We start from the raw sequence: 26,390 nt of genomic DNA on the forward strand, positions 1-26,390 counted from the left end.
AATCCTCCACCCCCCCCGCCAAACCCAAACAAAGAAACCCCAAACCAAACAATAAAATAATAAAAAGAAACTCCCCCCCCCCCAAATCAAACAAAATAAGACCCTTTCAGAAGTTCATTTCATTAAATTATAATTAAAATAAAGCATTCATAATTACAGTTTGCAATTAAAAAAATTATCCAGATGCTATAACATAATTTCCACTAAATATTCAAAATAATCTTATTTAGAAAATTAGCCCCTTCCTGTTAGGCCCATTCTTTATCCCTTTAAGATGAGTATTTTAAAGGAATTATTCTTTTAAATTTATTTCTTCCTTTGAAATTCATATAAGTACTCTTTTATAAGTGGTTTTCAAAATAGTAAAGGCTAAAAAGTGGAAAATACAACCTCCACTACCAATACGTTTATGTGTCATTTCAAAAAGACCTACATATGGAAATTTCCCACTTAGGTATTCTGAGAGCTATCACTTCTGACTGCTGGTAATTGCCAATGTGTTCAGTTTGCTTAGCAACAGTTTTACAGTAGATGTACTATTTGTGCAATCATAAAAGTAAGACATTTGCACATTCTCTTCAAGTATATGATACTTCTATTGATTTTCTGCTAATATGTGCAACATCTTAGTAAGAGTATCTGAATGGATTTGTCCAGATATTTCCCTTGGTGTACCCTAGGGAAGCACCAAAACCACTGACCTCTTTTTTCCTCTGCAGAATCGTTTTTCTTTCTTTACTTAAAAATGGGAACATTCTAAGCATCCCTACAGACTTGCATCTGCGGCAACTACAGAAAATCAGTTACACAAAAGTTTTCCTAGTGCCAGTTGGTATCTTCTACAACCTATTGACCTAATGGAAAGGTTGAAGAAAATGCAGCTCTTGCTCCAGTCAAGTTCCTTATGCACCAAGGCAGGTTGCAGCTACAGCCATTTATTGCTTAATAGTAGGACCCAATTTGTAAAAAATGAGGTTCACTTTCTATGTAAAATTTAAGAAATAGATTTAATAAAATAATAAGACAATAAAGAGATAAAAAAATCAAAGTACAGCCGGCTGGATGACTTGGCACTCAGCCAAGCCCACACACTGCTATACCAAAGTCATGCTTTAAATACCCTTTCTACTGCATCAGTCTGTTGAATATTCATATTTTTCCATAAACTAGTTTCCATATTCCAGGAACTGTTATGCATGGCCCCTCCTTGGGTCCGTCTTTTTAGAGCATGCATGTTTCTTGCCCGTGTCTTCGTTATCACCTCCAGCTTGGGCCTTGGTCCGTGCTTTCTTCACATGGCAGATGCTGATAGTTGGTATATCAATAGCGGAGTCCCTTTTTGCATGTTCACTGGACCATGTTCATCCCGACCAAACAGACAGTTCAAACAAGTAGCAGTCTTCTTTACGTGTTCACTGGATGTTATCCCAGCCAAACAGACAGTTTAAGCATACTATATCAACTAATACCACTATGCTTAGTTCTCTTTACTAATAGCAGAAATAAAAGAAAAACTTATTTCCTTACCACAACATTATTACTCATATAATACACATTTTGTGGAAAGCCAACCCTATAATATGTATTTATAACACAGTTCAACTAAAACAAATAAAGGGTTGCTTGTATGAGTGTGTTTAGGGGATGGTTTACTATCCCATCCAATTTTTTTTTTTTGGGGGGGGGAGGGAGGGGCTTTTGTGCCCTCCATCCTCAGTCTCCGGGGCTGTGGCGATGCAGGGGCGAGGGGCAGTTTTTGCCTTTTCGGCGCGGGCTGCTGCACTGACCACAGGCCTGGTATCTCTGACTACGGATCCGGCTGCTTCTGTGGGCTTTGACTGTTGTTTTGTTGGGGTTTTTTGGGTTTTTTTTCCTTTCTTTTGGCTTCGTTACTGTGGCCGAGCTTGCCGACTTGGCTTCCTTTGCTGCTCTGCTGTGGGAAGCCCAGAACCAGTGGGCGCCCCGCCACGACACCCCCGTTTCCCGCTCCACCCGCCATTACCACGGGAGCGAGAAGACTGAAGCCCGCGCCACAGCGCCCCCTGCAGCCGGGGGGGAATCACCGCACCCACCCGGCCTGGCGGGGACCCACCAGCGCCCCTGCCGGCTGTGACCGGAACTGCACCGAGGGGAAAGTGCCTGACAGCCCAGAGAAGGCTGCTGCTGGGCTTCCCGGAGGGGGTAAGGTCCCACAGTTTCAATATCTAGCATTTATTCAATCTGTTTTTCTTTCTTTTTCTGTGCCTTGCAGGCACCTTTTTTTTTTTTTTTTTTTTTTTTTTTTTTTTTTTTTTTTTTTTTTTTTTTTTGGTTGTTGTTGTTGTTAATAAACAGGGGTTTTTCACTTTTGCCCCCTGGTATCCGTTTCTCTCATTGGCAGAAGGAAGTTATTGAAGCCCTTTCTCTTTAGAGGAAATGCTCATTTCCAGGGCGTTTTCTCCTGAATGTTGTCTCAACAGAGCAGCACATACATCAGTTATGAGTCCACAAAAAACCCTCCAGCTGTGAAGGGTTATGAGCAACTACAACCAATCTATAGGGCAAATGGATTGGTGGAATTGTCCTTATACTCAGTTCTTGTGTAATTTGTGATAAAAACTTCTGCTAAATTCACTTTGTAATAACCCAGAACTACACATAGGCTGCAAAACTTTCTTAGGGCAGGGATTTAACAACTGAAGGATTTATTCACACTCTGCTTCATGGCTTAACCTCCACACGCTCTCCAACAATCCCAGTCACAACAAAACATCTTCCTGAGCTGCAGCCACAGTGCAGAACTTGTATCCATGAGCTCTGTTATGAAATTGAGAGACCAGAGACAAAGAGATCAACATGGATCCTGATGTTCTCCCCTTTGGGCTGCCATTCCTCTGAAGCAGGATAGGTGTGAGCCCCAAAAAAACAGAGAGAATTGAATGTAGCTGAATGTTTTGAATCAGTGCTGGGGCGGAGCTGACAGTTGCAAGTTCAGAGATTAGACTCTATCAAGCTCTGGTCTCTGATCTGTCACAATTATTGTCAGGTGGTGAGTACCAAGAAAAGTCAACAGGAATTCCACCAACCCCAGTACACAAAACTGCGAGATCATCAGCCAGCAGGACAGAACAAGCATTGTTTTGAAATAAAAAAATCCCCAGAACAATGAAATGAAGAAAAAAAGTAAAACCAAACATTGAGACAGTATCAATATTCTGATTCTTTTTCCGTTCCACAGTTACTCCAATAGTCTGTCTGAGCGACTTACAAGACTTCTCTCTAGGTCACTTGCCTGTGTTTATGGAGCATTATACTATCATTACCTAGCCCCTAACAAATGCTGCTGCCATGTCTGCAGGAACAAAGTAAGGTTAACCAAGTACATTGCAAAAACTAGAAGTAAGGCCTCAATTCAGAACACACAAAATACATCCTAGTGGAAAAGTTACACAGTCAGTGGTCACCTATCAAAAAATAAGTACCAGCCATCTACAGAGATGGTAGCATCCCCGTAAAGACCACTGCAGCATGTTCAAACACTTGGTACATTCAAAGGCAGGATTTTTGAGGAAGAAGTTTTTTGAAGACTACTAACAGACCTTTCCAGTTATCACTTTTGATTGTCTGCAGAAACTAAAAGCGACCCTGAAAAAAATTACAAAAAAGAATAAAAGCAAAGTCAGAAGCTACTAAACTGGACAATTCCCACACTGATCCTACAAAATATTTGTTAAGAGCCATCCACAGGCTCAGTCCCAAACAATGAATCTTTCCCCCTAAACATTCACCTCCCAAACAAATCTTCTAAGATTGCAAAATACTGGTTAGGAGTTGTGGGGTTTGTTGCAGGTTTTTTAACAGATTTTTAAAATATGTTTTATATTTCACATGGGGTGTTTTTGCTATTAGCTTCTAAAGAATACTACTTAGCTTGCAGGAAGTTTGCCACTGTCATTGTCTCCACAACTGTCAGAACTGTGGAGACTGGAGAGTATGATGTTGGCTATCATCTGAGTGATTTAAGCATGTTTTGAAATCAGTTAATCATCATGCATAGTTGTGCATCATTTATTACCTTACAGGGGTAATAGAGTTAATAAATGGCATTTTTCAAGATGCATACTCATTTAATCTTGCAGTTCAACTAAAAGAGCAGCTGTAAAAGCTTATAAATGAAAAAAAGAAAAAAAAAATTTCTCTGAACATTGTCCCTCCTAGTTCAGCTCAGATTTAACTACAATAATAACACTTGCAAGTAGCAGTAAAGAAGGTTTTATTAAAATGGAAGGTTTTCAAACCTTATGTATCAAAACTAAGGTCACAACTAATGCTAACACAAAGTCAAGAACATCAAAAAGTTCTTATAATATGATACAATTTAGAAATCTGGGACAAGGCTATTTTACAAACAATTACTCAAACATTCTGAAATGCAGCATTACTTACTTGTTCTAAAATATTACATCAATTATTCTAGTGATAATATTTAATGATACAAAGTACTGAATTAGCAGTGCATGTAACCCGTTTTTATTTTGGTCCTGTGACATGTAACTTTCTGCACCACTCCAGCTAACAAAATAAATGAAAGTACAAACATTATAATGGAAGCAGCCAACAATTCCTCCCTTGTGTTGCAACTTAGTTTCTTTTCTTCTAATGCTAAATATCTCCAGTCATAATAGCAATAAATTCTTCTTGATTGACTGTAAAAAAAAGGAAAAAGGGGGAAAAAAAGGAAATCATTAGACAAACAGCAAACAACAATAAATCATAAAATTAATGCATATCTGTACTTAAAGGCTTCTTTGCCAGTATTAGTTGCATCTAATCCATCACTGTAAGTGTTTACAAGTTTGCTTCTAGAACAGGGGTTCTGCACAGGTTTTTTCATGTAACATGAAGTCAGAATGCAAACTTTATTATGTGGAATACTAAAGGCAGAATCTAGATTACTTATATTCACTTATACTATTTCTAATTATGAAAGCAAAAATATTCTAAAAGTGAAACATGATAGCAAAAAAACTCCTGAGAAACATATGTAAGATGGCTATGCAAAACAGTATTATTTTAAAGGTCTATAAAAATGTTAAGAATGGTAGCCGAATTTTATGAAGTACTTCTCAAGCAACAGTACCTCAGCTAGGTATGACTGAATTCAGTTTTATTCCTAAAATTGTAATTCAAAATATTTACATCCAATCTACCTTCACAGATCAAACAATGCTATTCCTGTCTCCCCAATCTGTAACACTTGCCAAATACAAAACAAATTTTAAGACCGTTTAGCCATCATTCCATAAATTAGCTAGAATTAAAATGGGCATTTGATGAGCCTTTCCCTATCTGAACTTTCTTCATTCTTCATTTATAATTAACAGAAATTTTACACAAATGCACTTGAAGAAATTAAGTCATAATAGTACATTAATTAGCATTCATTAATTATTTTGCTGCAGTTATACCTGAGGTACTGACCTAACTCATATGTTAAAACACAGCCACTGAAAAAGAGTTGACCAGTGAACATGTTCACCCTGCAACTAATTACTGTAGTGCAGAATGATTACAGTTAAGTAGGTGGTATGAAAAAGACAAGGCACATACAGAACTCTGACAATTACCCATCCCAGCCAACATGCCCAAGCTATTCCTAAACAAAGCACTGCAAAGAAAGAACTACATTCACAGCTTGAAGAAAATTAAAGAAATTCAACCATGTTAAAGAATAAAAAAATCAAAGAAACTAAATATGTTCTGCTGTGATCCATGTAAAAAGAAGGAAACAAGTAGATTTAGTCTATCTTAGGACCCTCTGCTCTGAAACACCAGTCCATCACATAGCTACATCTAGTTCTAAGACACAAAAATACTGTCGCTGTATGACTTTAAAAGTATTTCCACAGCTTTATCACAGTAACACAGCAGCAGCAGAAATTCAAACATCCTCTCAAAAATACTCTGTTTTACATCCTTGAAACCATGCTGCAAAGTGGAAATAAAACACTACAATGATAAATGAATTTTGGAACATTCAAAGAAACTTCAAAAAGCAGTGCAGTTACAATTCTCAGTAACCCAAGCAATCCCAGTTAATCCTGTTCAGACGTAGGATCTGTTCTCAAGTTAAGCACCATGGAAACAGAAGCACCATTTTTCATGGCATCAGATTTCCCTCAACTCCATGGCATAAGTAATCATAAACAAACAAACTAGAATCACAGCTAATATAAAGGTAATATTGACTTAGAATCTTGAGAGTTAAAGATGCACATTTTTTCAGTGCTGGGTTTGGGCACTTCTCTTAATTCTGTGCCAAAATCCGAGACACAAGACTGTATAGCGTTTCCTACAGTTGCACCCACACAAGTTAATCAAAACTGCAAGAACTGAGACCATGATGTTTCTAAAGTTAGTTGTGCTCAAAACCAGAAGTAATTATTAAACCAAAGAATACCAAAATAAGATTACTTACATATTTAAGGGATACAAAAGTATGTCAAATATACTCTCTTTTACAGAAATCTGTGTATAGCCTACCAATAGAGCTCAGTGGTTTTGCTGGGAACATAACACTTCCTGTAACCTGAGTACCACACAAGATACCTTATTTCACTGTGAGCAAAACAATCTCTCAAACTTTATAAAGGTGTTAAACCAAAAGTGGTATTATTCCTGTATTTGACATATCAATAAAAAATGCTAACAATTAACAGTTTCAGAATTTTTTTGAGGGCAGGAGAAGGAGAATTAGATGACAGCAAGATTTTGCCACATGACCCAGGTGTTTGAAGACAAATGAAATGGGGATTCACAGAAAAATTAACTGTCTCAGAATTAATCTTAAAAAGCTAGGAAAAGCCTCAGTTTTCTTTAAAGAACAAAAACCACACAGAACTTTAAGGATAAACAGTGCCATGCACAAACATTACGCTGTCAATCTTTCATACTCAATCTTCTGCTTGATTGCTCTAACAAAGACAATGAATGGATGACTGAATAAGAGGTAACTGAGCCACTTAGTCTTAGCTGATAAATTTGGTCTAAAGAAATCTAGCACTGACACAAAATAATTATGATTCAATAACCCTCCTGAAAGGAGCTAATGGTCTGTGTTCCATTTGTAGTACCCAAATAGCAGTGTGACAAAAGAACATTGATCCACAATTCTGACGTCTCATTTGGCAACTCCAGGAGATCAACATGACAAAACTTATTTGCACAAAGAATTCTACTTTCACTCACCTCTACGGCTACGACTTCCAAAAAGTCGTCAAATAGACGACTATGTCAAATAGAAGACTATCTGTCAAAAGGATGACACATTTTTTTTCCACTAGTATGTGTGAATTTTGAATCCAACAGCTCCTTACAAGCATAAATATCATTGTCACAGGAAAAACTGATGACCTGCTAGTGAAATCTCCGATATGAGTCACCACCCTATAAGAATGGTGTTTGATAGACTGATTTAGTCTTTAGGTACAAGGTCGTAAGTGAGCGACCCTCAAAATTCAGGTATTAAGGTTTCTGGTATAAAAATACAGTTGTTTTATCAGTATTCACAATGATTTAACAAGCACTGTATCAAACCTGACTTGCTAATTCAATCTTTACCTAGTAAATCCCTTCTGCAGCCTACTCTGTATGGACCTTGTCAACTGCAGAGCCATTTTTCACACTATGCTTTTCAGGATTCCAACGCTCAGTAGTTAAAGAGCCATCCAAGCTGATCCTACACAGACCCAGGCTACTTCCAGCATGACTTATTAGCTTAATGCTCCATATCCTATGCTGAAATCACAATGACACATCACCACTTAAGATGTATTGAGTAAGTGATCAAAAGACTCTCTCAGCACTTTAATATTTTTACGGATTTATAAGGAAATAAAAATGTAATGTAGGTACATAGAATCTCTTACTTCTACCTTCAACTACACTTGCACGTATCCTTTAATAGACTGGTTGAATAAGAGTTGGTGGTGAATCAACACAATTAGTACCTGTCAAAAGCAACCGTCTGAAGTATTTTTAAGTTAAATTATGCTTGAAATTAAAGTACTCTAGAAGGAAATTAAAGAGGACATTTTCACAACAACACAACACCTAAAAAGGGAACGAAATTAACAACAAGATTATATGGTGTTTAATTTACTAACACGTACTTTCTCCATCTCCATCCTTATCAAATTCTTCAATCATAGCCCGTAGTTCTTCATCAGACATATTTTCACCCAATTCTCTAGCAACCCGGCGCAGGTTTCTCAGACTTATTTTACCAGACTCATCATCATCAAACAATTTGAATGCCTTGAGTATTTCTTCTTGTGGGTCTCTGTCCAATATCCAATCTGTCACTGCAAGAAGGATTCTTAAGTTAGACTAAAAAATTTTGAAAGGTAAACTCAGAATGACCTTTGCAAACTAAGATAATATGAAGAACACTCGTCTAATTTCACCTGCGCTTACGTTCCTATAGAATCCAATGTGCATATTTGTTTGGCTGTTTTCTGACCTCTCTTTCTCACCTCTGTTTTCCCAAGCTGAGTTGCTGCTTGGGACATAAGTGTTGCAGTGGAAAGCTGCATGGCAGTTCAGACACAGTCACACTTTCCACACACTTTCCAATAGGAATTAGAAGTATACACATGATGCCTCTCTTTCAAAATTTCAAATTTTCAGAAAAAAATACATCAGCTCTTCTAGATGAAGGTGTGAATTTTTTTTTACTTTACATGTTTTCATCAGGATAGAATTTTGAGCTGGGGAGAACACTGAAACAGTAAGTGAAGAAAAACATCTACCTAGAACCTCTCTTTTAAACCACACTAACACAAAAAGCCCCCATAACCAACCAACCAACCACCCAACCACATCCCACCCCCAAACCTGAAAACAAAAAAAGACTAATCATAGAGGTTGTGAAAAGGATGCTGCTATGAACTACAAGATCCTTATTCTGAAAGAATTCCTTCAGCCTTTATTATTCTTTTCAAGACAACCATTTGTCAGTTTCCGCAACAGAAAATATAAACGTGCCTCACGAAATATTGTTCTAGTAATTAGCTCAGACCAACCAACAATAATGTGTCTCCACATCTTTGTATCTGCTACTCTTGTATTACAGGGCTAGTCTTGTATTATCAAGCCACTAAAATCACATCAACACTGCTTGCACATAAAGAACCACTTACCATCTGCTACTAACTGCAGATGGAAGGTCTGCTCTGGCTTAGCAAATGTGAAAGAATTTTTCATGCTCATAAAAGCTAAATACAGCAATCAAGTTTATGTATCTGCAGATTTACTCCAAATTTAAATATTTTATTTTAAAATAACAGTACTGCATGACAGTATTACATAATTTGAAAAATGCTAACTTTTGTGGCAAAAAGACAACTGAAAAATAATAAAATGTCTCTAAATACAAAATTAGAGAAGACAAAATATATCTACATCTTTATTTATTATGTCTGAACATTAAATAAAGAGAAATTGATGCCTCAAGAATTGCTTAGCTATACTCAGCAGCTATTCACACTTAATGTCTCAATAACCTATTTTATCTCACTCCCCAATCTTTCTGTTAGAAGTGATATCATATTTAATTCTGTGTCAAGGTCATATGGCACTACAGCCGCACACTACTTTAACTCAAGTTTTCCAACAGGTTTGATCCCCTTCCAAGTATATACAGTGCTTTCTACAAGAATTTTCCAGGTTACTTGCAGCACTTAATGAATGTCAATATTGACAGCCAAGACAGAACAAGAAAACAGTGAACAGGACTGGACATCAGGAATTAAAAAAAGTAACTGCATGACAATTACAGAATATTCATTTTATATAATATTACAGCATAATGATGTAATTTTAAGGTGAGTATTACTATCAAATCAATACACTAATTTTCTTTCAAATACTTCCACATAGGCTTTTTAATCAGAAAAGAAACAAAAATAATATTCTTTAACCTGGAATATAACTACAAAAATGTTACCTGTCATTAACAAGACATTTTGTCCACTACTAACATGTTAAACAATTAAATGTTGCCACATTTCAATCACTAATTGTTTTGATACATTAAGACGATTGCTATTTGTAGCCAAGACCAAGTACTGGAGATTTGGGTGTTTTGTTCCATAAAAACTACAAAAAAATAATTCTGATGGACTACCATGAACATAATGAACTACCATGGACATAATAACCTAGAAATGCAAACCCACAAAGATTTCTTTTTGGTAAACATAAATAGTATGCAAAAGCTTAAACTGTGAGTAACAAAAATCCTCTAAAATCTTCAAGTCTAAAAATTCTGCAAATCACTACATCCTCAAAGTACATAAAATTACATAATACACTAATTTCAGATGAAAGACACAACTAATTGTACTGGCTTTATTAACAGTTGAAAGTCCTTGTAGTATAATATTTAAAATCTACTTAAATTTCTCTAATCTTTTTTGTATATTAAGTCTGTAGTCTGCTTGTCTGTGTATGCACTCCTTCCCATGAAATTCAATGCCAAATACCTTTTCCACAGCACAGCAGGAAGAAGAATCTTACAGAGATCCATGAACAAGACATCTACACTTTAAACTAGCATTTATTCCTCTGTGTAAGCTTGAAAGAGATTGTGTATACCCTACTTCCTTTTATACTGTAGCTATCATTCATCTGTACATACCAAATTAAGAATTCAGAAAACGAATATTTATCTTTCTTCACTACTGACCTATGTAGCACAATTTCTAAGAGAAGGGGGACACTATTTATATTTAGAGTGAGATAAGTGAGATTTGAGCTAGCCCAGACTGGGCCTCACATTCAAGGCCTTTGAAGCCTGTGGCACAGCTAGAAATTATTTATTAAGGTGTGCATAAGAGACAAAATGTTTTTAGGTATTAATAGGTACAGTTTGCAGTGTGATTTTTTTACCCGCGTTAAGAATAAGATAAATAGTGTTTGCATTTTTTTCCTATGCTGTCTACCAATGAGAAATACTTGTAACTGTAAACTATTTCTATGTGTGTATATATAAGCTGCCATTTTAGATAGCATAAATGGAGAACATACGAGAATCATATTGGTTCGAACGTGTGTTTGCTCCAGGTCCAGCCTCTCAATATTTTAAAGAGTTCCCTGTCTCATTAGGCCTATATTAAGCAAAATATGAAATGAAATCTCCCACTCCTACTTCTTAATAAATAATTAAAGAAGACCACAAAGTACAGCTTGGAAACTGTACTCAGTATTATAGGCTAAGTATCTCTCAAGGTAGAAACACAGTCAAACACATACCAACTTCATTAAAATCTTCAAAGGTGATCTTGCCTGTTGACTCTCGATCACAATCTTTAAGTATTTTCAGGACATCAGCTTTTTTCACATCAAAACCCAAGGCTCTCATTGCCACCTTTTGGAATAAAATGAAAGTGCAACCACAGATAAGGATCAAAATACAGATTTAACGGATTTTCCTTTTAATTTCAGTAATTACTTTCTTACCCTAATAAAAAAAGAGCATATCAAGGTTTTAATAACAAAAATAAATACAATGAGAAGAGCTTGGGTATTAAAACCATTTAGAACTACTATTAGGAAATCGAACAACTAGTTGCAGTGAGAAAAAAAAAAAAAAACACAAACCTTTGCATTTTGAGATTTTATGGACTGGACCAAATGCATCTTAGGACAAACAAATTTATTCCTCATTTCCAAAACTATTTCAAAATCTTATCTTTTTAAGACAAAACTGAGAACCATCCTGCAAATTATTCCTCATTATTCAGGCAAGTGTGTATGTTCATCATGGATTTACAAGACCTACAAGACTTTTAACTGCTTTTTCAGTCAGCCACAGAAGCCAACCTATGTCTTACTTTTCTATTCAGCGTAGGAGTCCACATTTAGTTTCCCATTTCACCTTAGATGGCAGTTTCTCAGCACACACTATCTTGACTTCCCCCAAACTGATGAATGTAGGATAACCACACATGGAAAACCACTGAAGTAGTTATTCAAAAATTGATATGCTGATTTTGTAGGGAAGGAGATAAATAGTTTTTTTCTTAATGTACTTCTGGTCTTTCACAGTATTAGCTTCAAGGTGACAATATTTAATTAGACAGCTAAAGAAAGAGCTTTTCAATCATGACAGCTGGGAATTCAAAGCATACCATAACCAGAAAAAGCATAGCATAACCAAGAGAGTTCCCAGCACAACCCTAGTTGCAGTGGCTTCCAACAAAGATAAAATAGGTGAACTCTGAAACAAAGAGAAGGGAATTGTTCCGCTTACGTCCTCCTGTAACTACAAATTAAGTCAAAACAAGACTTTTTTCCTTCTTCGAGTTACTTGGTAGAGCCGGAATGTAGAGACAATGTAGGCACTCTTTTAAAAAAAGATCTCACCCTATGAGTGATAGCAACACTGGTCTCTCCAAAGCTAATTTTCATTCTCAATGCCTTAATTAGAATAAAAATGGATAAAAGATTTAAGGCGAGTTTAGTGAACCTCATTTACTACTTTGTAGACTTTCAGGTGGGAGGTCTTACTGAGAAGGACATCCTAAACTCCACCTGCTAATAGCTACCATTAGGAGAGTCCTTTTTTGGGAAGGGCAACTACTGAGCCTCCCACAGACAGAGCAAAAAGCACACCCTATTCATACAAATCATAGGCATTCTTTTGAAAAATACAGGTAAGCTCTGGCTTGTAGTCAACATTTTTACGAATCTGACTTACATCTTTTACCTACACATCCAAAACGAACACCAAGCTTTACGTTACACAGTGTATTGAAAAATAATCTAACAGTTTTTCAAGACTTTTTCCCACTTGGTCATCTGTCCAAGCCTATACCTCGTAGGCAATTATACCAGGGATATTTAGAATACTTTAGCAATTCTGTTACTGCATTAAGTATATAAAGTGGGAAGAAAGGTTATTCTTACACCAATGGAGTATTTCCCTCGCTCCTTTAACCCAGCAAGACATCGTGAAGGAAGTTTTTTAAGATACAGCCAACATCTTAAGAACTCACTACAGTACATATATTACCTGCTGTAAAACTGCTTAAATGAAAGAAAACTTCTACCTTTAATTCATGATAATTTATCTCTCTATCCTTGTCTGTATCAAACAATTCAAAGGCATCTTTAATTTCTTGCTTCTGTTCCTCAGTCAGTTCTCTTCTTTTCTTCTTTTTAGTTTTGTCTACTGAGAGCTCATTCCTATATAAAGAGAAAGAAATGTAGTGTAACAGATTTCTACTGGGAAGATGCCACTGTAGATAACCTTTTCCACCAATAAGAAACTCACCATAACTTTAGAAATCACTACCTTACTTAGTCAATATTTTCCCAGCTTGTATTCCCAGTTCAAAATAACATTTGAAATAGACAATTCCTTGGTGAAATCCAAATGACACCTCCAGTTCCCCACCCAAAATAAAATCAGCACAAGCATTTTTGTTAATAAGCAGCAACAACAAAGAAAAGAGGGTAGAAAAATTACCAGTTAAAAAGGTTTCTTAAGGTTAAAAACCTAGATTAGCAGTTGAAATTATACAAGTCATGGAAACAGTTGGTTTCTACACTGTAGCTAAAAAAAAAAAAGGATAAAATAAATCTAGGGACAGAAAGGCCAGTGGAGGCCAAACCAGGCCAGACAGTCTGGCTACTAAAACTGGCATTAGGTGCTACAAATCAGCTTTGTTGCCTGTAACAGTTCTTACATAAATGGTACTTGCAGGGGTTTGTTTTTTTAATCCTTTAGATCCCACACATACACACTGTTTTGAAGATTTTTTGCTCTGTTTTGATACATACAAATGAGACAAGCCTCCCAAATCAGCAAATCTTGCTCAAAGACAGTCCAATCCCCTTTTGTTTGGCTAGTCTAGGAATAAGCTTGTATTTTCAGAGGAGCATAGTAAAAGGACAAGAAACAATAACTCCAAAATTTAAGGGAAAAAACTGCAGCTGGATCTAAGGGGAAACATTTTCCCAGTGCATGTGGTGATGTGCTAGAACAGTTGCACTGAGAAGGAGTCTCCATCCTCAGAAATTTTTTGAACCTAACTATAAAAGGTGCTTAGCATCCTCAGCCAGCTTTATGTGGAAGCAGCTGTGATCAGGTAGCTAGACTAGATGACTTCCGTAAGTCATTCCTAACCTGATTTACTGTTTACTAGTCTATGTTATACTCTCAGGAAAAGGCTTTTTATGTTCGTTTGTGCTTTTGCACCAGAGGCAGAATATGTGCTGAATCATCTAATGTAGAATGCATAAAGATTACTGATCAGTGAACAGAAAACTTTGCAAGATTACCTTTCCAAATCCCCTCTAATAAGCTACTTTATGTCCCTCTTCGTTAACAATTTGCTAATTTTAATCAAATCCTAAGATTAAACACTTATCTAGACTCAACTTTCAACAACCACTGAAGCAAAAATCCCCAAAACAGACCAGAAAAGTGCAAGCTGCAGAAGCTGAGCCTACTTCAAAACACAATACCCTCAAAGAGTAAGATGTCCTAAACAGACCAATTGATACAGTGTGATTTCACACAGCCTTTGGATTACTACAGCTCTTGGAAGGACTAAAATAACTCTGAGCTACCTACTTAATTAGGAGTGGGAGAGTAGTTCAGATCCAGGGAGCCCAGATTTTGTGAGCTACGACGAAGAAATCCATTTACAAATCTGAAAGGCGATTACCACCGAACTCTTCTGAAAGAAGAATCTGGGTACTTAAGTGTTTATTTAGTGCTTAGCATAAAATCAATTTATCAAAACACAAAGCAATACTCAAATACAAGCAGTCCAGTGTCACTTCTGCAACTACTTTAACCATACTAAGCATGAAGTTTTTAGACTTAAAAATTAACGATCACATTTGCCATGGAAACGTATTAATTACACTCGAAGACAAGAATTTGCCAGGTACTGGGATTCATAAGCCAGGCTCCTTTATGCAATAGCTACTAAACCAGAATTCATAAACAAAGCAAAGCCAAGCAGTTTAACTTTATGCCTATTCACAGGCCTTTGGAAGGCACATCAGGCAACCTCTCAACGCCAGCCGCGCCGGACCCTTCCCTCTCCCGGCAGACCGACGGGCCTGATCCGCCCCCGGCCGCGTCAAAGGGATCAGACGTGACCGGCGGGAGGCCGGGATGACCAGGCCTCGCCACAGCCCGACGCATCCCGCGTCTGGCCAACACATCCCGATCGGGGGCGGCGCGGCCCTGAGGGACCCCCGCCCGCGCTCCGGGCCCCAAGCGGGGTAAGCGGGAAAGCGCCCTGCTCGTACCGACCTGAGGGCCAGGCTCATCGTGCCGCTGCCGGGCAGTCGGGTCCGGCAAACGCGACCGCTCCCCTCCACACGACCCTCCCCTCCGCTCGGGCCCTCCACGCCCCAGCCTCGGCGACGCCGCGCTCCTGCCCTTGGCGACGCCGCTCAAGCCACACCCCCCACCAATTACCGATGTCCGATTGGCCGCGGGTCGATAAGCTCCCGCCTTCGATTCCTAGGCGCGCTGCTATTGGCTGAGATACTACCACTCAGGGCGGAAAGGGGTGGTCCTTTCTGCGCCCGGGCTATGGCTGTCGGTGGCGCTTTCGGCCGCTGAGCTGCTTCTACTGCAAAAAGGGCAACACGAGAAAGTTTTTTTAAGGGAGGATGTTCCTTGATGTTTGATCTTGATTTTCAAGTCTAATCAACAAGAAAAGAGTTTTAATCCTTGAAAGAGATAGGCGCTACCAAGCAAGTTCAAAGTGATGTCGAGGAGTTAGGAAGACAAATCTTTTGTCGGTGGAATTTCCTTGTTAAGGTCTAGGGCACGATGTGTTTCAGTGATGTCAGACAAACAATTCAGAATTTACGGACCACAAAAGCATTTGGCAGAACTGCCAAGATAAGGAAGAAATTAATAAAGGCAACTCAGCAACTGTGCTGAATCAGCTCCAGTTGAGGCAGACCACTGACCACGCTGCCTACCGACTCAAGAGAAGGACTGGGCATGTGGACTAATTAGCATGAGAAGTAAGAGAATAATTAACCATCAGAAGATAGAATATTAATTAATAAGCTGTGAAAAACGAGTCTGACTTTCTATGTAAAATTTAAGAAATAGATTTAATAAAATAATAAGACAAAAGAGATTAAAAAAGCAAAGTACAGCCGGCTGGGTGACTTGGCACTCAGCCAAGCCCACACACTGCTATATCAAAGTCATGCTTTAAATACCCTTTCTACTGCATCAGTCTGTGGAATATTCATATTTTTCCATAAACTAGTTTCCATATTCCAGGAACTGTTCTGCATGGTCCCTCCTTGGGTCCGCCTTTTTAGAGCATGCATGTTTCTAGCCCGTGTCCTCCTTATCACCTCCAGTTTGGGCCTTGGTCCATACTTTCTTCAGATGGTGGATGCTGATAGTTGGTATCTCAACAGCAGGGTCTTCTTTACATGTTCACTGGATGTTATCCCGACCAAGCAGACAGTTTAAGCATACTGTGTTAACTATTACCACTATGCCTAGCTTTCTTTATTAATACAGAAGTAAAAACTTATATCCTTACCACATTATTAATCATACAGCACACATCTTGTGAAAAGCCAACTTTATAATATGTATTTATAACATAAGAGAACTATGTAACTTGAAGCTAATGAACGTTAATGTGCTTATTTGTTAAAATGTAGAAATACTAAAGAGTTACCATAGTAGGCTTGCTTGATTCATCGAGTACCACCCAGCACCCAGGCTTGTGCAACTCTGAAATAAATAATCCACGTCTCCCTCAAGTGCATAATTATGGCTTATTGCACACTGAGTAATGAATCGGACTTTTGTGGTCAACACTTCTACTGGCCCCACTGTAGCCTGGATGTGTGGTGGCTGTGTCAGAGGAACTCACGGTGGCCCCAGGCCCTCCTCACTCCAGCTGTTGGAGGTGCAATGGGCTGTGGAGGAGCACACAAAAGCAGCATTTATAGAACCATTTCTGGCACTTGTACAGATTTTACCTTACTAAGAATTTGATGGAAAGCAGTATGTATTGTGTGGAGAGTGAAGACCTTAATGTGTAGTACCCAGTTATCACTGACACTAATATTTTTGTGTCTTGCAAAACAGTCAGTGAGTCAACATTACATATCTGTGTGAGGGAAATGCTCATATCACTGATGAGAAAACTCACATCTGTGAAGTGCTGCTTCAGTGCTCTGGTTTGTGACAAAGTAATTGTCCCTGTCCCTTGCTTCACAAACAGGGCTGTTTCATAACCAGCTGTGACAACAGAGTACAGTGTTACTAACTGGACCATAATGATATTCAGATCCTTGCTTATTCTATGTTGTGCAGTCTGGCTAGATAGACTGAAAATTCTCAGGCAATGAAAAATTCCTCCAGGCGTTTCAGTTCTGCTCCTTTCAGGATTGACAGGATATTTAGGAGATGTTTTGCACCTGTGTTTCCAGTAATAAACTGTTAGTGGGTTTACACTGAGTACACAGTGTTGAATATGTAGAGTTTGGCTTGCTCAAGACACATTTTTCCTGAACAAAGTCAAGCAGAGATGAAACCTGTTTGTCTGTCTATTCATATTATGTCTGGTCCACAGATCAAAAATACAGAGGCAAGAGGTTTGTAACTAACTGACATGTTTACAGATGGTAGCTTTGCAACTAAAAGCATAAATTACAGTCAGGTTTGACCCTCTACCTGTACTGTGGTGCAAATATAACCACAGGGGTTTTCTGTGTGTGTGTTTCATAGAACATATTTACGTGTCCAGAGAGAAAAGGAAGCATTAATCAAGTGGTGAGTGGAGCGTGGGAGAGTAGCACCAGGAACTCCTGACTGCTCCAAGAGCTCCAAATAGCACTGTTTCACCCCCACTCTCACCTCCTTTCCATGTTGATCCTGCAGCTCAGCATGGGGGCCCTTGGTTCTTGCCTGAGCTGCACTGGGGGTATTTCTGCTTTCCTGCTGTGTGCTGGTCTTTTTGAAATATTGACCAGACTTCATGCCCTGGCCATGAACTTGAGTCACCACCGTGCCACTGTCTGCAGTCACTGGGCCGGTGACTGGTCAAGTTACCCTGCAGGGAGGTCACAATCCCTGCATGTGTTGTGACTGTGGTGGGCTTCCAGCTTGTCCTCTCTCATGGTACACCCGTGCCCTGGCTGCTCTGTGTCAAGTAGAGTGAAATACCTGATACTGATACTCATGGTGTGCTGCTGGGAACTGCAGATCCACATTCAGGTGGATCCACTTCTAAACTTGTAAGCTAAAAAGTTGCTCCAGAAACCGAAGTGCCTCTCTCTGTAGATTGATTAGTTAGCAGTGCTCATACTGCATGTGAAATGGACATGCAAAGAATTCGAAACAGAAGAGACAGGCTCAAATAATAGTAGCTAAAAATAACTACATGGTTGTGGTAGCAATGCCTTCCAAATCCTTCCGAAGTTGGCTAAACCTGTCCTAAAATGACCTATTATGAATAGAGTTGGTAAGTTAGAATAGCACTAGCATGTTTTTCATATAATATTAGGGAAAATAATTATTTATGAGATATACTTAAAGGTGTGGCTACTGGCTTTTATTTAAATTTCAAACTCATCTATTACTTCTTAAAAGTCATTTGTGGGGCTGTCTGCCACATCTGTCTTCCGTTTGAGTGAAGATATATTCTTCTCTAGTCCTGATTTTATTACTATTTTAAACTATCCTATCACTCTGTTGTCCTGAACTGAATTCTAGTGTGCAGATTATAAACCTCGTCCTAACTGCTTAAAATCACACATCAGAACCATAATTAAATTAATCCTGAATCTTTTTAAAGAAGTTGGGCAAGATTTCATGCAAGTTCAAGTTAGTTTTGTTCATATCACTCTTAGAACAAATCATATGTAAAAATATAAAGCCATATTAAAAACATGCCAAGTATCATTGCTAGTTTGATGAATGTGAATGTGCTTCTTTGTGCATCTGAGTCAAACTTCTGGGAAGTACCTGGCACAGTCCCAAAAGTGTTGCCTGAGTTTCTGAGCCTTTTCCCATGTCAGGGTCCTTTTTCAGGGGGTTGGCTGTTTTTTTTCTTTTTTTGTGGTTTGTTGTTGTTGTTGTTGTTGTTGTTGTTGTTTGTTGGTTTTTTTGGGTTGTGGTTTTTTTTTTTTGGTTTGGTTTGGTTTGGTTTTCTTTTTTCAATTTTAGTATCTGTTTGATGTCTCATCACCTCCCCAAAACTGTTGGGCATATGTGGGAATATGCACAAAGTTAGTTGCTAAAATAATTTTTAACGAATAGTTTTTAAACAGGTGAAATTAGCCCGCCCAATAGAATCGGAATAGTCAGGAGTAACCATGCTGAAGATGGTTTTGAGTAGCACACTAAAATCAAGGAGCGGGCTTGTAACAGCGCTAGTTTCTACTTTGATCTTCAATTCTGCTCTTTTCATGGTAAATGCGGCCCCCGCCCGGCCCTGCCCAGCGCGGCGCTGGCGCGGTCAGCGGGCGGGACAGCGAGGGGACATTCCCACCCACGGACACTGGACAGGAGGGAGTATCCTGCCCCTACGGACACTACACGAGCAGTAACAGGCTTTGGGGGAGGATTCCACGACGCCAAACAAGGCGCGGCTGACGTGTAAGTTAGTAAAGTGACCGCACAGCATTCTATGGGGTGCCCAGAATACTGATGCCCCTCGGAACGGCTTTCTGACTGCCCCGAACACCCGGTGCAATACAACTAAGATGTTTTGGCTAGCAGCTCCCCCGTGTTATAGTTAACTTCAAATAAATCATAATGAACGGGTTTTTTCAATTCCTTCTCAATCGTTTCTACACTTCCTACCTAATTCAATTTGAAAGTGAAGGGACTGAAGATACAGTAGTAGTATTTTGGGTATACATGGTTGAATTTTTAGACCCAAGAGATACTGCTTAAGTCACATATGCATTAATGTTCACACAGGAACTTGGACCAGTGTTGGTTGAATGCTGAGATCTAAATTTTTAACATTAAATATTAATAAATCCTCATTTTCCTCCACCTTTATCTCCCTCCCACTTTCCTAACAAAGCTGCATTTTTTTTGTTTTTTGTTTTCTTTGGCTACAAATCTCTGCTCTTACAAGGCAAAGAGCATCTGTGATGTGCAAACATTTTTAATGCAGTTTCTTTCTCAGAAGCATAAATAATTCTGCTAGCAACTTGTAAATATATTCCATTTAGAATGAAAAGTGCTTCTGTTGAGAAATACCTAGAAATTATTACTTAACTGCGAAAGATTATAATATTTTATTATGATAATACATGAAAAAATTAATTATGTGCAAACTGTTGTTTAACATCTTAACAGCTTTGACAGATTACAGAACAAAACTTCCCATCTGATTTTTATGTCAATTCCCCAGTCTATTGAAAACTGCATTAGCATAAATTTAGATGTTACTAAGAAATCAACACAGTTCTAAATGCTCAACATGCTGCAGTATTTAAACTTAACAGCGCATGTTTTAAATATTTAATCCAAGTAGTGTTAAAGGACTGCTGTCAAACTCTTATGACTAAAGTATGGTAAGTCTTAACAAAAATAATCAGAAACCGTTATTTTAACTTAAGATCATTTTAGTATTGTTTATCTAGTAGTGAATTTCTTATAATACAAAAAATAATTTCATGACCCTCAAAAAACTACTTTCATTTGAATTATAGCAGCAGTTTACTAACAAACTCCACTTTGGGTTATGTGCATGTAAAGCTCACTTCTGACCTAGGAAATTATCCCCTAGATTCTGGTAAAGTAAAAAAGTCAAAATTTTGGTTACATACTTAGTGGGGCATTTTGACAGTGATCTGGCCATTTGACAGTGATCTTAGCTGATAGAGATATTGAGCACAGGTTTATGATGGAGGATGGAGGTTATCTTTCCTTTTGAACTGATGTGCCTCTGAGTCTCCTTCTTAGGAGCTCAGGCTTTACAATACAGTAAAATCTGGCTACAGAGATTCTAATATTGGATCAAACAAGCAAACTCATAGTGCTATAACACAAAATGCTAATTCAAAGTGATCTTACTCTTACTCTTCTAGTGAACATTTAGCAAAACTTTAGCAACCTGACATCCATATTGGCAGGCTTTGTGACAGGAGTTCTTGATGACTGCCTTAGTGCACAGGGTTACCACAGGACGCTCAGAGTCTTCACAAAAACATTGTTTAAAAAGAATGATTATTACTGGTGTTACACCACTGTCAACTAATTTGCAGGAATTCAATTACTGTCATGTAACCTATGACACCATGGCATCCTCTGGATAACTGGTGGAAGCATTTGTGATATGCATACCTTCAGCCTGCTTCCCAGGCTGTTTTTGTATTTCTTCCTCTGCCAACTGAGGACAAGATAAACACCTTTAGTTTTATGATGTAAGTCTACCCACTGAATACTCCTCACATCATAACTGATGTACATGGATTTCTCAAAAAAGGGAGACTGTGATCTGAGTGTTAACAGGTCTTTTAAGTGCTGCATCTCTGCACGTGTCCTGCCGACTCACAGCTTTGCTTCAGCTTGGAGACAGGCACTTCTAAGAAGAACTAGGCAACAGCCAACCATTACAAATCCTAGTAAAGAATTTAGTCACAGTAAGGGCAGGAGTGCAGTCATTTATGAAGGGGAAAAAACCTTACATAAGATACTCTCTTTCATCATTTTTAGACAGACATGCTTTTTTAATTCTGCAACAGGTTGAGGTTTTTATCCCCCACAAGAATTTGAATATATTCAGAAGGCTATCAACTTCTTCACCCTCATGCCTTAGACAGAGCTCAAACTTCTGGCTCCCTTACTATTGGCTAAGATGGGAGCAAAACCTTCTGCATAAAGTGAAAGCCAAACAAGAAAAGTTAATCTGCCCTAAAATTTGTGAGAAACATTTGCAGTCTTTTTAGGAACATATATATGTCTATGTACAAAAATAAATTCAGACACTGTCCTTTTATAAAACTTAAATATATACAAACTGTTAGAATAATTACACAAACTCTAACCATTTCAGCAGCTTTTAAATATCACACATTCAATTTTCATAAGCAAGTCACAATGCTATTCAGCATTTCTCAATGTATTCAACTTTTTTTTTTTTTTAATAAACTCAATTCAACATACTTCACATTTCAGAACAACTATGTGCAGCACATACTTCAGATGCAAACAGTAAACAATCTGAGTTACATTCACTTTGTGATAAAAAGTGTACTGGGTACTTAAAGCAGCACTTTCACTGTGGCAAGGTCATGTTAAAGCCTCAATCCCTCTCCTAACACAGATGATTAACAACCAAGTTACAACACAGTCACAAAAAATACCCTTAAACATAAACAAATGCCTTAATCTCGTAAAAGTCCTCTCCACTTTCCAGAACAACACACTCTCTAAATAGTTTTTAAGAGCTGATCAGAAAAAACAAAAACAAACAAACAAAAAAAATCCAGCAAAAGCTCAATCCACTTTGTAACAGGGTAGGGTAACACATTAATTCACTAGTTCACAAATTTTCTAATTCCTAACTCAGGTGCAAAACAGTTCCCTAGCCAATGGTGAGAGTGCTCCCGCTTGTTCCGTCTCTCCTGGTGCAGTGTTTCCTTGCACCACACCAGGAAACACGAAAGCCTCAACAGCCCATCTGCAACAAAAACTTTTGTGGTTAACTGATGTATCTGTGACTTCCAGCTTGAAAGTTCGGTCTGTACAACTTCCATGTGTTCGTGTATTCTAAAGAAACTGCCAGACAAGTACTCTGCAAAGATAAAGCTTCAGGCGGTGAGAGGTGCAGCAGGTACCACGCCCACAGGTGGCAATGGCTGAAGAACTATCTCCTTCTGCCCGCTGAGTCCTGCACAGGTTTTGCTCCTGCTGTGACCTAATGGCACTGCTCCCAGCACACAGTAGGTCTTAGCAAGAGCCCTGTTAGGTCAAAACCTGAGCAGGAGGTGATGAATAATCACAAGTCTAGTAGGTCTCAGGCATGAATATAAACCCTCTCATTTTAGTATATATCCATCTGCCAGAGTTGTAGCAAAAATAAAGCAATATGTTTCAATTGCAATACATGTACAAACATGCTCTGAAAAAAACAGAAAGAAAAATTATAGCTTTAGCTAAAGCTACTCGTTTACACAGTTTTTATAAAAATATGAATAAAGTAAGAAAAAACAGGGAAAATTTTTGAAGCTCACCTGTATCAATTTGCCATCTTTCTGCAAACACATACTGCTTTTATTGATGCTTTCACAACCCATTTGGTTTTACAGCAGGTGACAGATCACACAAAATTGACTGTCACTGAGAAGTGATTCTTGAATTTGCAACACGAAGTGCTATGCTCGCAATAGATCTCATAGCACAGGTAGAAATCTTGTGACAAACTCCAGCTTGGGAAATGTAGTTGGAAGCTAACCAATACAGCCTTTCGGCTCCAAATATGCTAAAGTGCCCAGGTAGTACCTTCTCCACAAGACCTCTGTCTACTAACTCCATCAGGCGCTGGCAGCTTGCAACACAGTCGCTGATTCTGCTGTAGGGAAGCCAATCGATCATAGACCCATCATATACCACATCTCCGCTGAACAAAATCTTCCTGTCCTTGTCATGTAAGCAAATACTGCCTCGTGAATGACCAGGCATGTGCATGACAGTGAGCTGTCGATCTCCGAGGTTGATCACATCCCCTGCAAACAGATTGGGTACAGGAAATTGTAAGCATTTGTTATGTTTCTTAAATGGCACAAAGAGAACTACCCACCTACTAATACACAGAAAGTTTATACATGCTACGTATTGCAACAATGGGACTGGGGCGTTTATTTTCTTAGTGAGTGTCAAAGAGGTGTCTGAAATATAAACTGAGCAAAAAGGTATTTTCCAATGACACAAGCAGTTAACACAGGCTTGGGTTGTGTTAATGGAATATATTCACATTCTAATAAATTGAACAAGGTGAAAAGCACTGCAGTAGAGAAAATAAAACAGGAAACAAATATAACACATCTAAGCTGGTTTTCCTTTGAAAGTTTACAAAGAATGTATTTCACAATTTACTATAATTTTACCCTTATTTAATTCATCTAGAATTGCATTGTTGTTACTCCTAAAAGGCTAAAGGCCAAAATATTAATTGCTGGAGGAGAACCAAAAAAGGCCTCCACGCACTTTCTTCATCTCATTCAATAATACATAAAAATAGAACTTTCTTATTATTAGGTAATTTTTTTGGCAGTTTAAACGTGAATGCCTTTTAATTGTACCAGCCACGGAACTGATACTCGTGTCTCATGTCTCACTCAACATCTTAGAAACTCTGATGTTACTCTGGCAGCCAATGTACTTACTTTTACAAAAACATTTTTTAAAATAATCCTCCCTCCTTTCTGAGGGAAAAAAAAAAAAAAAAAACCAACAATTTAAACTTCTGTTCATTTACTATAATTAAATGTCACACCCCATCTTTTCTGAAACCTTCAGAAAGTTCAGTTCGGCTTTTCCAAGCACCTATGTGAGATGGCCTAATAAAGCCAAGAAGAGACTAGATACCCGTCACCTGACAGCCACTGTTTAACATTTGCTGAACAGTACTGTACAGTTTAGGTGTTTTGTTACCAAAAACCCTAGTCACTGTCTCCCTTAGAGACTAAATGATTTTTTTAATCTGCAACAAGCCACTTCTGTAAATGCTACATCAGTAACAAGTGATTTTTTACATTTTACATAAGTCAGGTAAAAATCAGTAAATGTATTCATGTATAATTAATGTAAATTCTGTAAAACAAAAACTGTATTGTCGGCACATATTTCAGGAATTGTTTTGTTAACCGCACTTTCCATGTTTTGACAGCTTTTAAATAATAAAGGTGACCAGATGCGAGAACATGACCTGCTGACATAAACCGTTTGAAGCCTAAGGAGAAACCTGGGGTGCTCAATTAATCACCTAAATCACTGCTGAGTGATTCTCATTCTAGATGGAAAAAAAACCCCGGCCGCGAAAACTTTCTGAACTAGTAGAAACGGTTTAACCCACGACGCGTCTTTTTAGTCCCACGCTGACTGCGGGTGGTTTTTAGGTTCACAGGAGTGACAAAATTTATCAATTTAATTATTTTATACGAGGAGCTGAGTAAAGCAGAAGGAGCTCAGCGGCAGAGAAGCCGCTCTATAGTACCCAGACCACCGTACCCTGCGGCCCTGGCGCGGCGGGGCCGCCCCCCTTACCCTCCTGCAGCAGGCGGCTGGGCCGAACGGGCGGGACGCGGAACTGCCGCGCGCTCCAGCCGGGCCGCGGCGGCCGCGCCACCTCCCGGTCCGACAGCCACGTCACAGCCTCGTAGTTGTCGCCTTGGAGCAGCGCTGCCGCCTCGGCGCTGTGCACCGCCACCTCCTCGAAGTGCTGCAGCCCGCCCGAGTGGTCGAAGTGGACGTGCGTGGCCACGGCCAGCAGCGGCCGCGGCCCGGCGCCCTCGGCCGGCGCCAGCAGCCCGGCGCCGCGCAGGTAGTCGGGCAGGCTGCGCAGCCCCAGCCCCGCGTCGATCACCACGTCTCGCTGCGAGCCCCGCACCAGCCAGATGTTGGCCCGGTTGCCAGACTCGTAGAAGCGCTCCTGGATCCAAAAGATACCGCCGCCCAGGGGCTTGTGGGCGAACCACTCCAGCGCCGACATGGCCCGGCCGGCGCTGCGAGGCCGCGAACCGCCGCCAGCGCCCCGGCAGCGGCACGGGCGGGGCGGGGGGGGAGCGGGCGCGGGCCCGGCCCACTGCGGCAGCGGCAGGCGGAGCGTGGCGGTGCCGGGCTAGGAGCGGTGGAGTTTGGAGAGGACGTGGAAGTTTACCAGTGGCGTCAGGGGGTGTGTAGTTGAGCCCCCTTCCCCACTGAGAACCGCCGGCAGCAAGGGAGAAGCTTCCCGGCCGTGCGGGGAGCGGCGGGATCCTCCAGGGGTGGCAGACCGTGATCGAGGGGACAGGGAGCGGAAAGGAGCGGAGAGCAGGGGTATTCTGAGAGGGGTATTCTCACACGGCAGGGGTTAGTGACCCTCAGGACAAATATCTGCCCTGCTTACCTTCACGGGGTAAGGTCAGTTTAAAAAGACACCCACAAAACCTCAGTACCTAAAGTTCAGTCCTTCCTTTTGTATCTGCTCTTCCCTTTAACTGATTGCGGCTGCCTCTGAAAATCAAGGTTCCAGGATCACCAAAACACGATCAGGAGTTTTGTTCTGAGGAAAGCAAAGGACACCCAGCGCTCGTCAGAGTGCTCAGTCTACTGAGAGGCTGTTGCCTCTCTAGCTGCCTGGTAGCTCTCGGGGGATTCCACGGGCCTTTCCCTCCTG

General features: G+C 39.5%; 2 protein-coding genes across 4 annotated transcripts; both read right to left on the minus strand.

The window, feature by feature from the left end:
* Nucleotides 1-988: 988 nt before the first annotated feature.
* CETN3 (centrin 3) lies at nt 989-15,430 on the minus strand. Its single transcript, XM_066181277.1, has 5 exons — nt 15,314-15,430; nt 13,092-13,227; nt 11,293-11,407; nt 8,151-8,342; nt 989-4,685 (listed from the first exon to the last, which is right to left on the minus strand). The coding sequence occupies exons 1-5, from the start codon at nt 15,328-15,330 to the stop codon at nt 4,642-4,644; spliced, it is 504 nt and encodes a 167-aa protein (XP_066037374.1). The 5' UTR covers nt 15,331-15,430; the 3' UTR covers nt 989-4,641.
* Nucleotides 15,431-20,285: 4,855 nt separating this feature from the next.
* On the minus strand, nt 20,286-25,765 carry MBLAC2 (metallo-beta-lactamase domain containing 2). 3 transcript variants are annotated; one of them, XM_066181279.1, is made up of 3 exons: nt 25,280-25,765; nt 23,516-23,739; nt 20,286-23,135 (listed from the first exon to the last, which is right to left on the minus strand). In XM_066181279.1, exons 1-3 carry the CDS (start codon nt 25,722-25,724, stop codon nt 23,058-23,060), a joined length of 747 nt encoding a protein of 248 aa, XP_066037376.1. In that variant the 5' UTR covers nt 25,725-25,765; the 3' UTR covers nt 20,286-23,057. The 3 variants fall into 3 exon arrangements, 2 of the variants coding, with proteins under 2 accessions (XP_066037376.1, XP_066037375.1); XR_010720498.1 differs by having other exon boundaries at nt 23,051-23,135; nt 23,248-23,739; XM_066181278.1 differs by having other exon boundaries at nt 23,048-23,739.
* Between the last annotated feature and the right edge of the window lie 625 nt (nt 25,766-26,390).

The sequence above is a fragment of the Chamaea fasciata genome, unplaced genomic scaffold (assembly GCF_029207755.1).
Source record: "Chamaea fasciata isolate MVZ Bird 193981 ecotype frontalis unplaced genomic scaffold, bChaFas1.0.hap1 SCAF_4, whole genome shotgun sequence".
Lineage (NCBI taxonomy): Eukaryota > Metazoa > Chordata > Aves > Passeriformes > Sylviidae > Chamaea > Chamaea fasciata.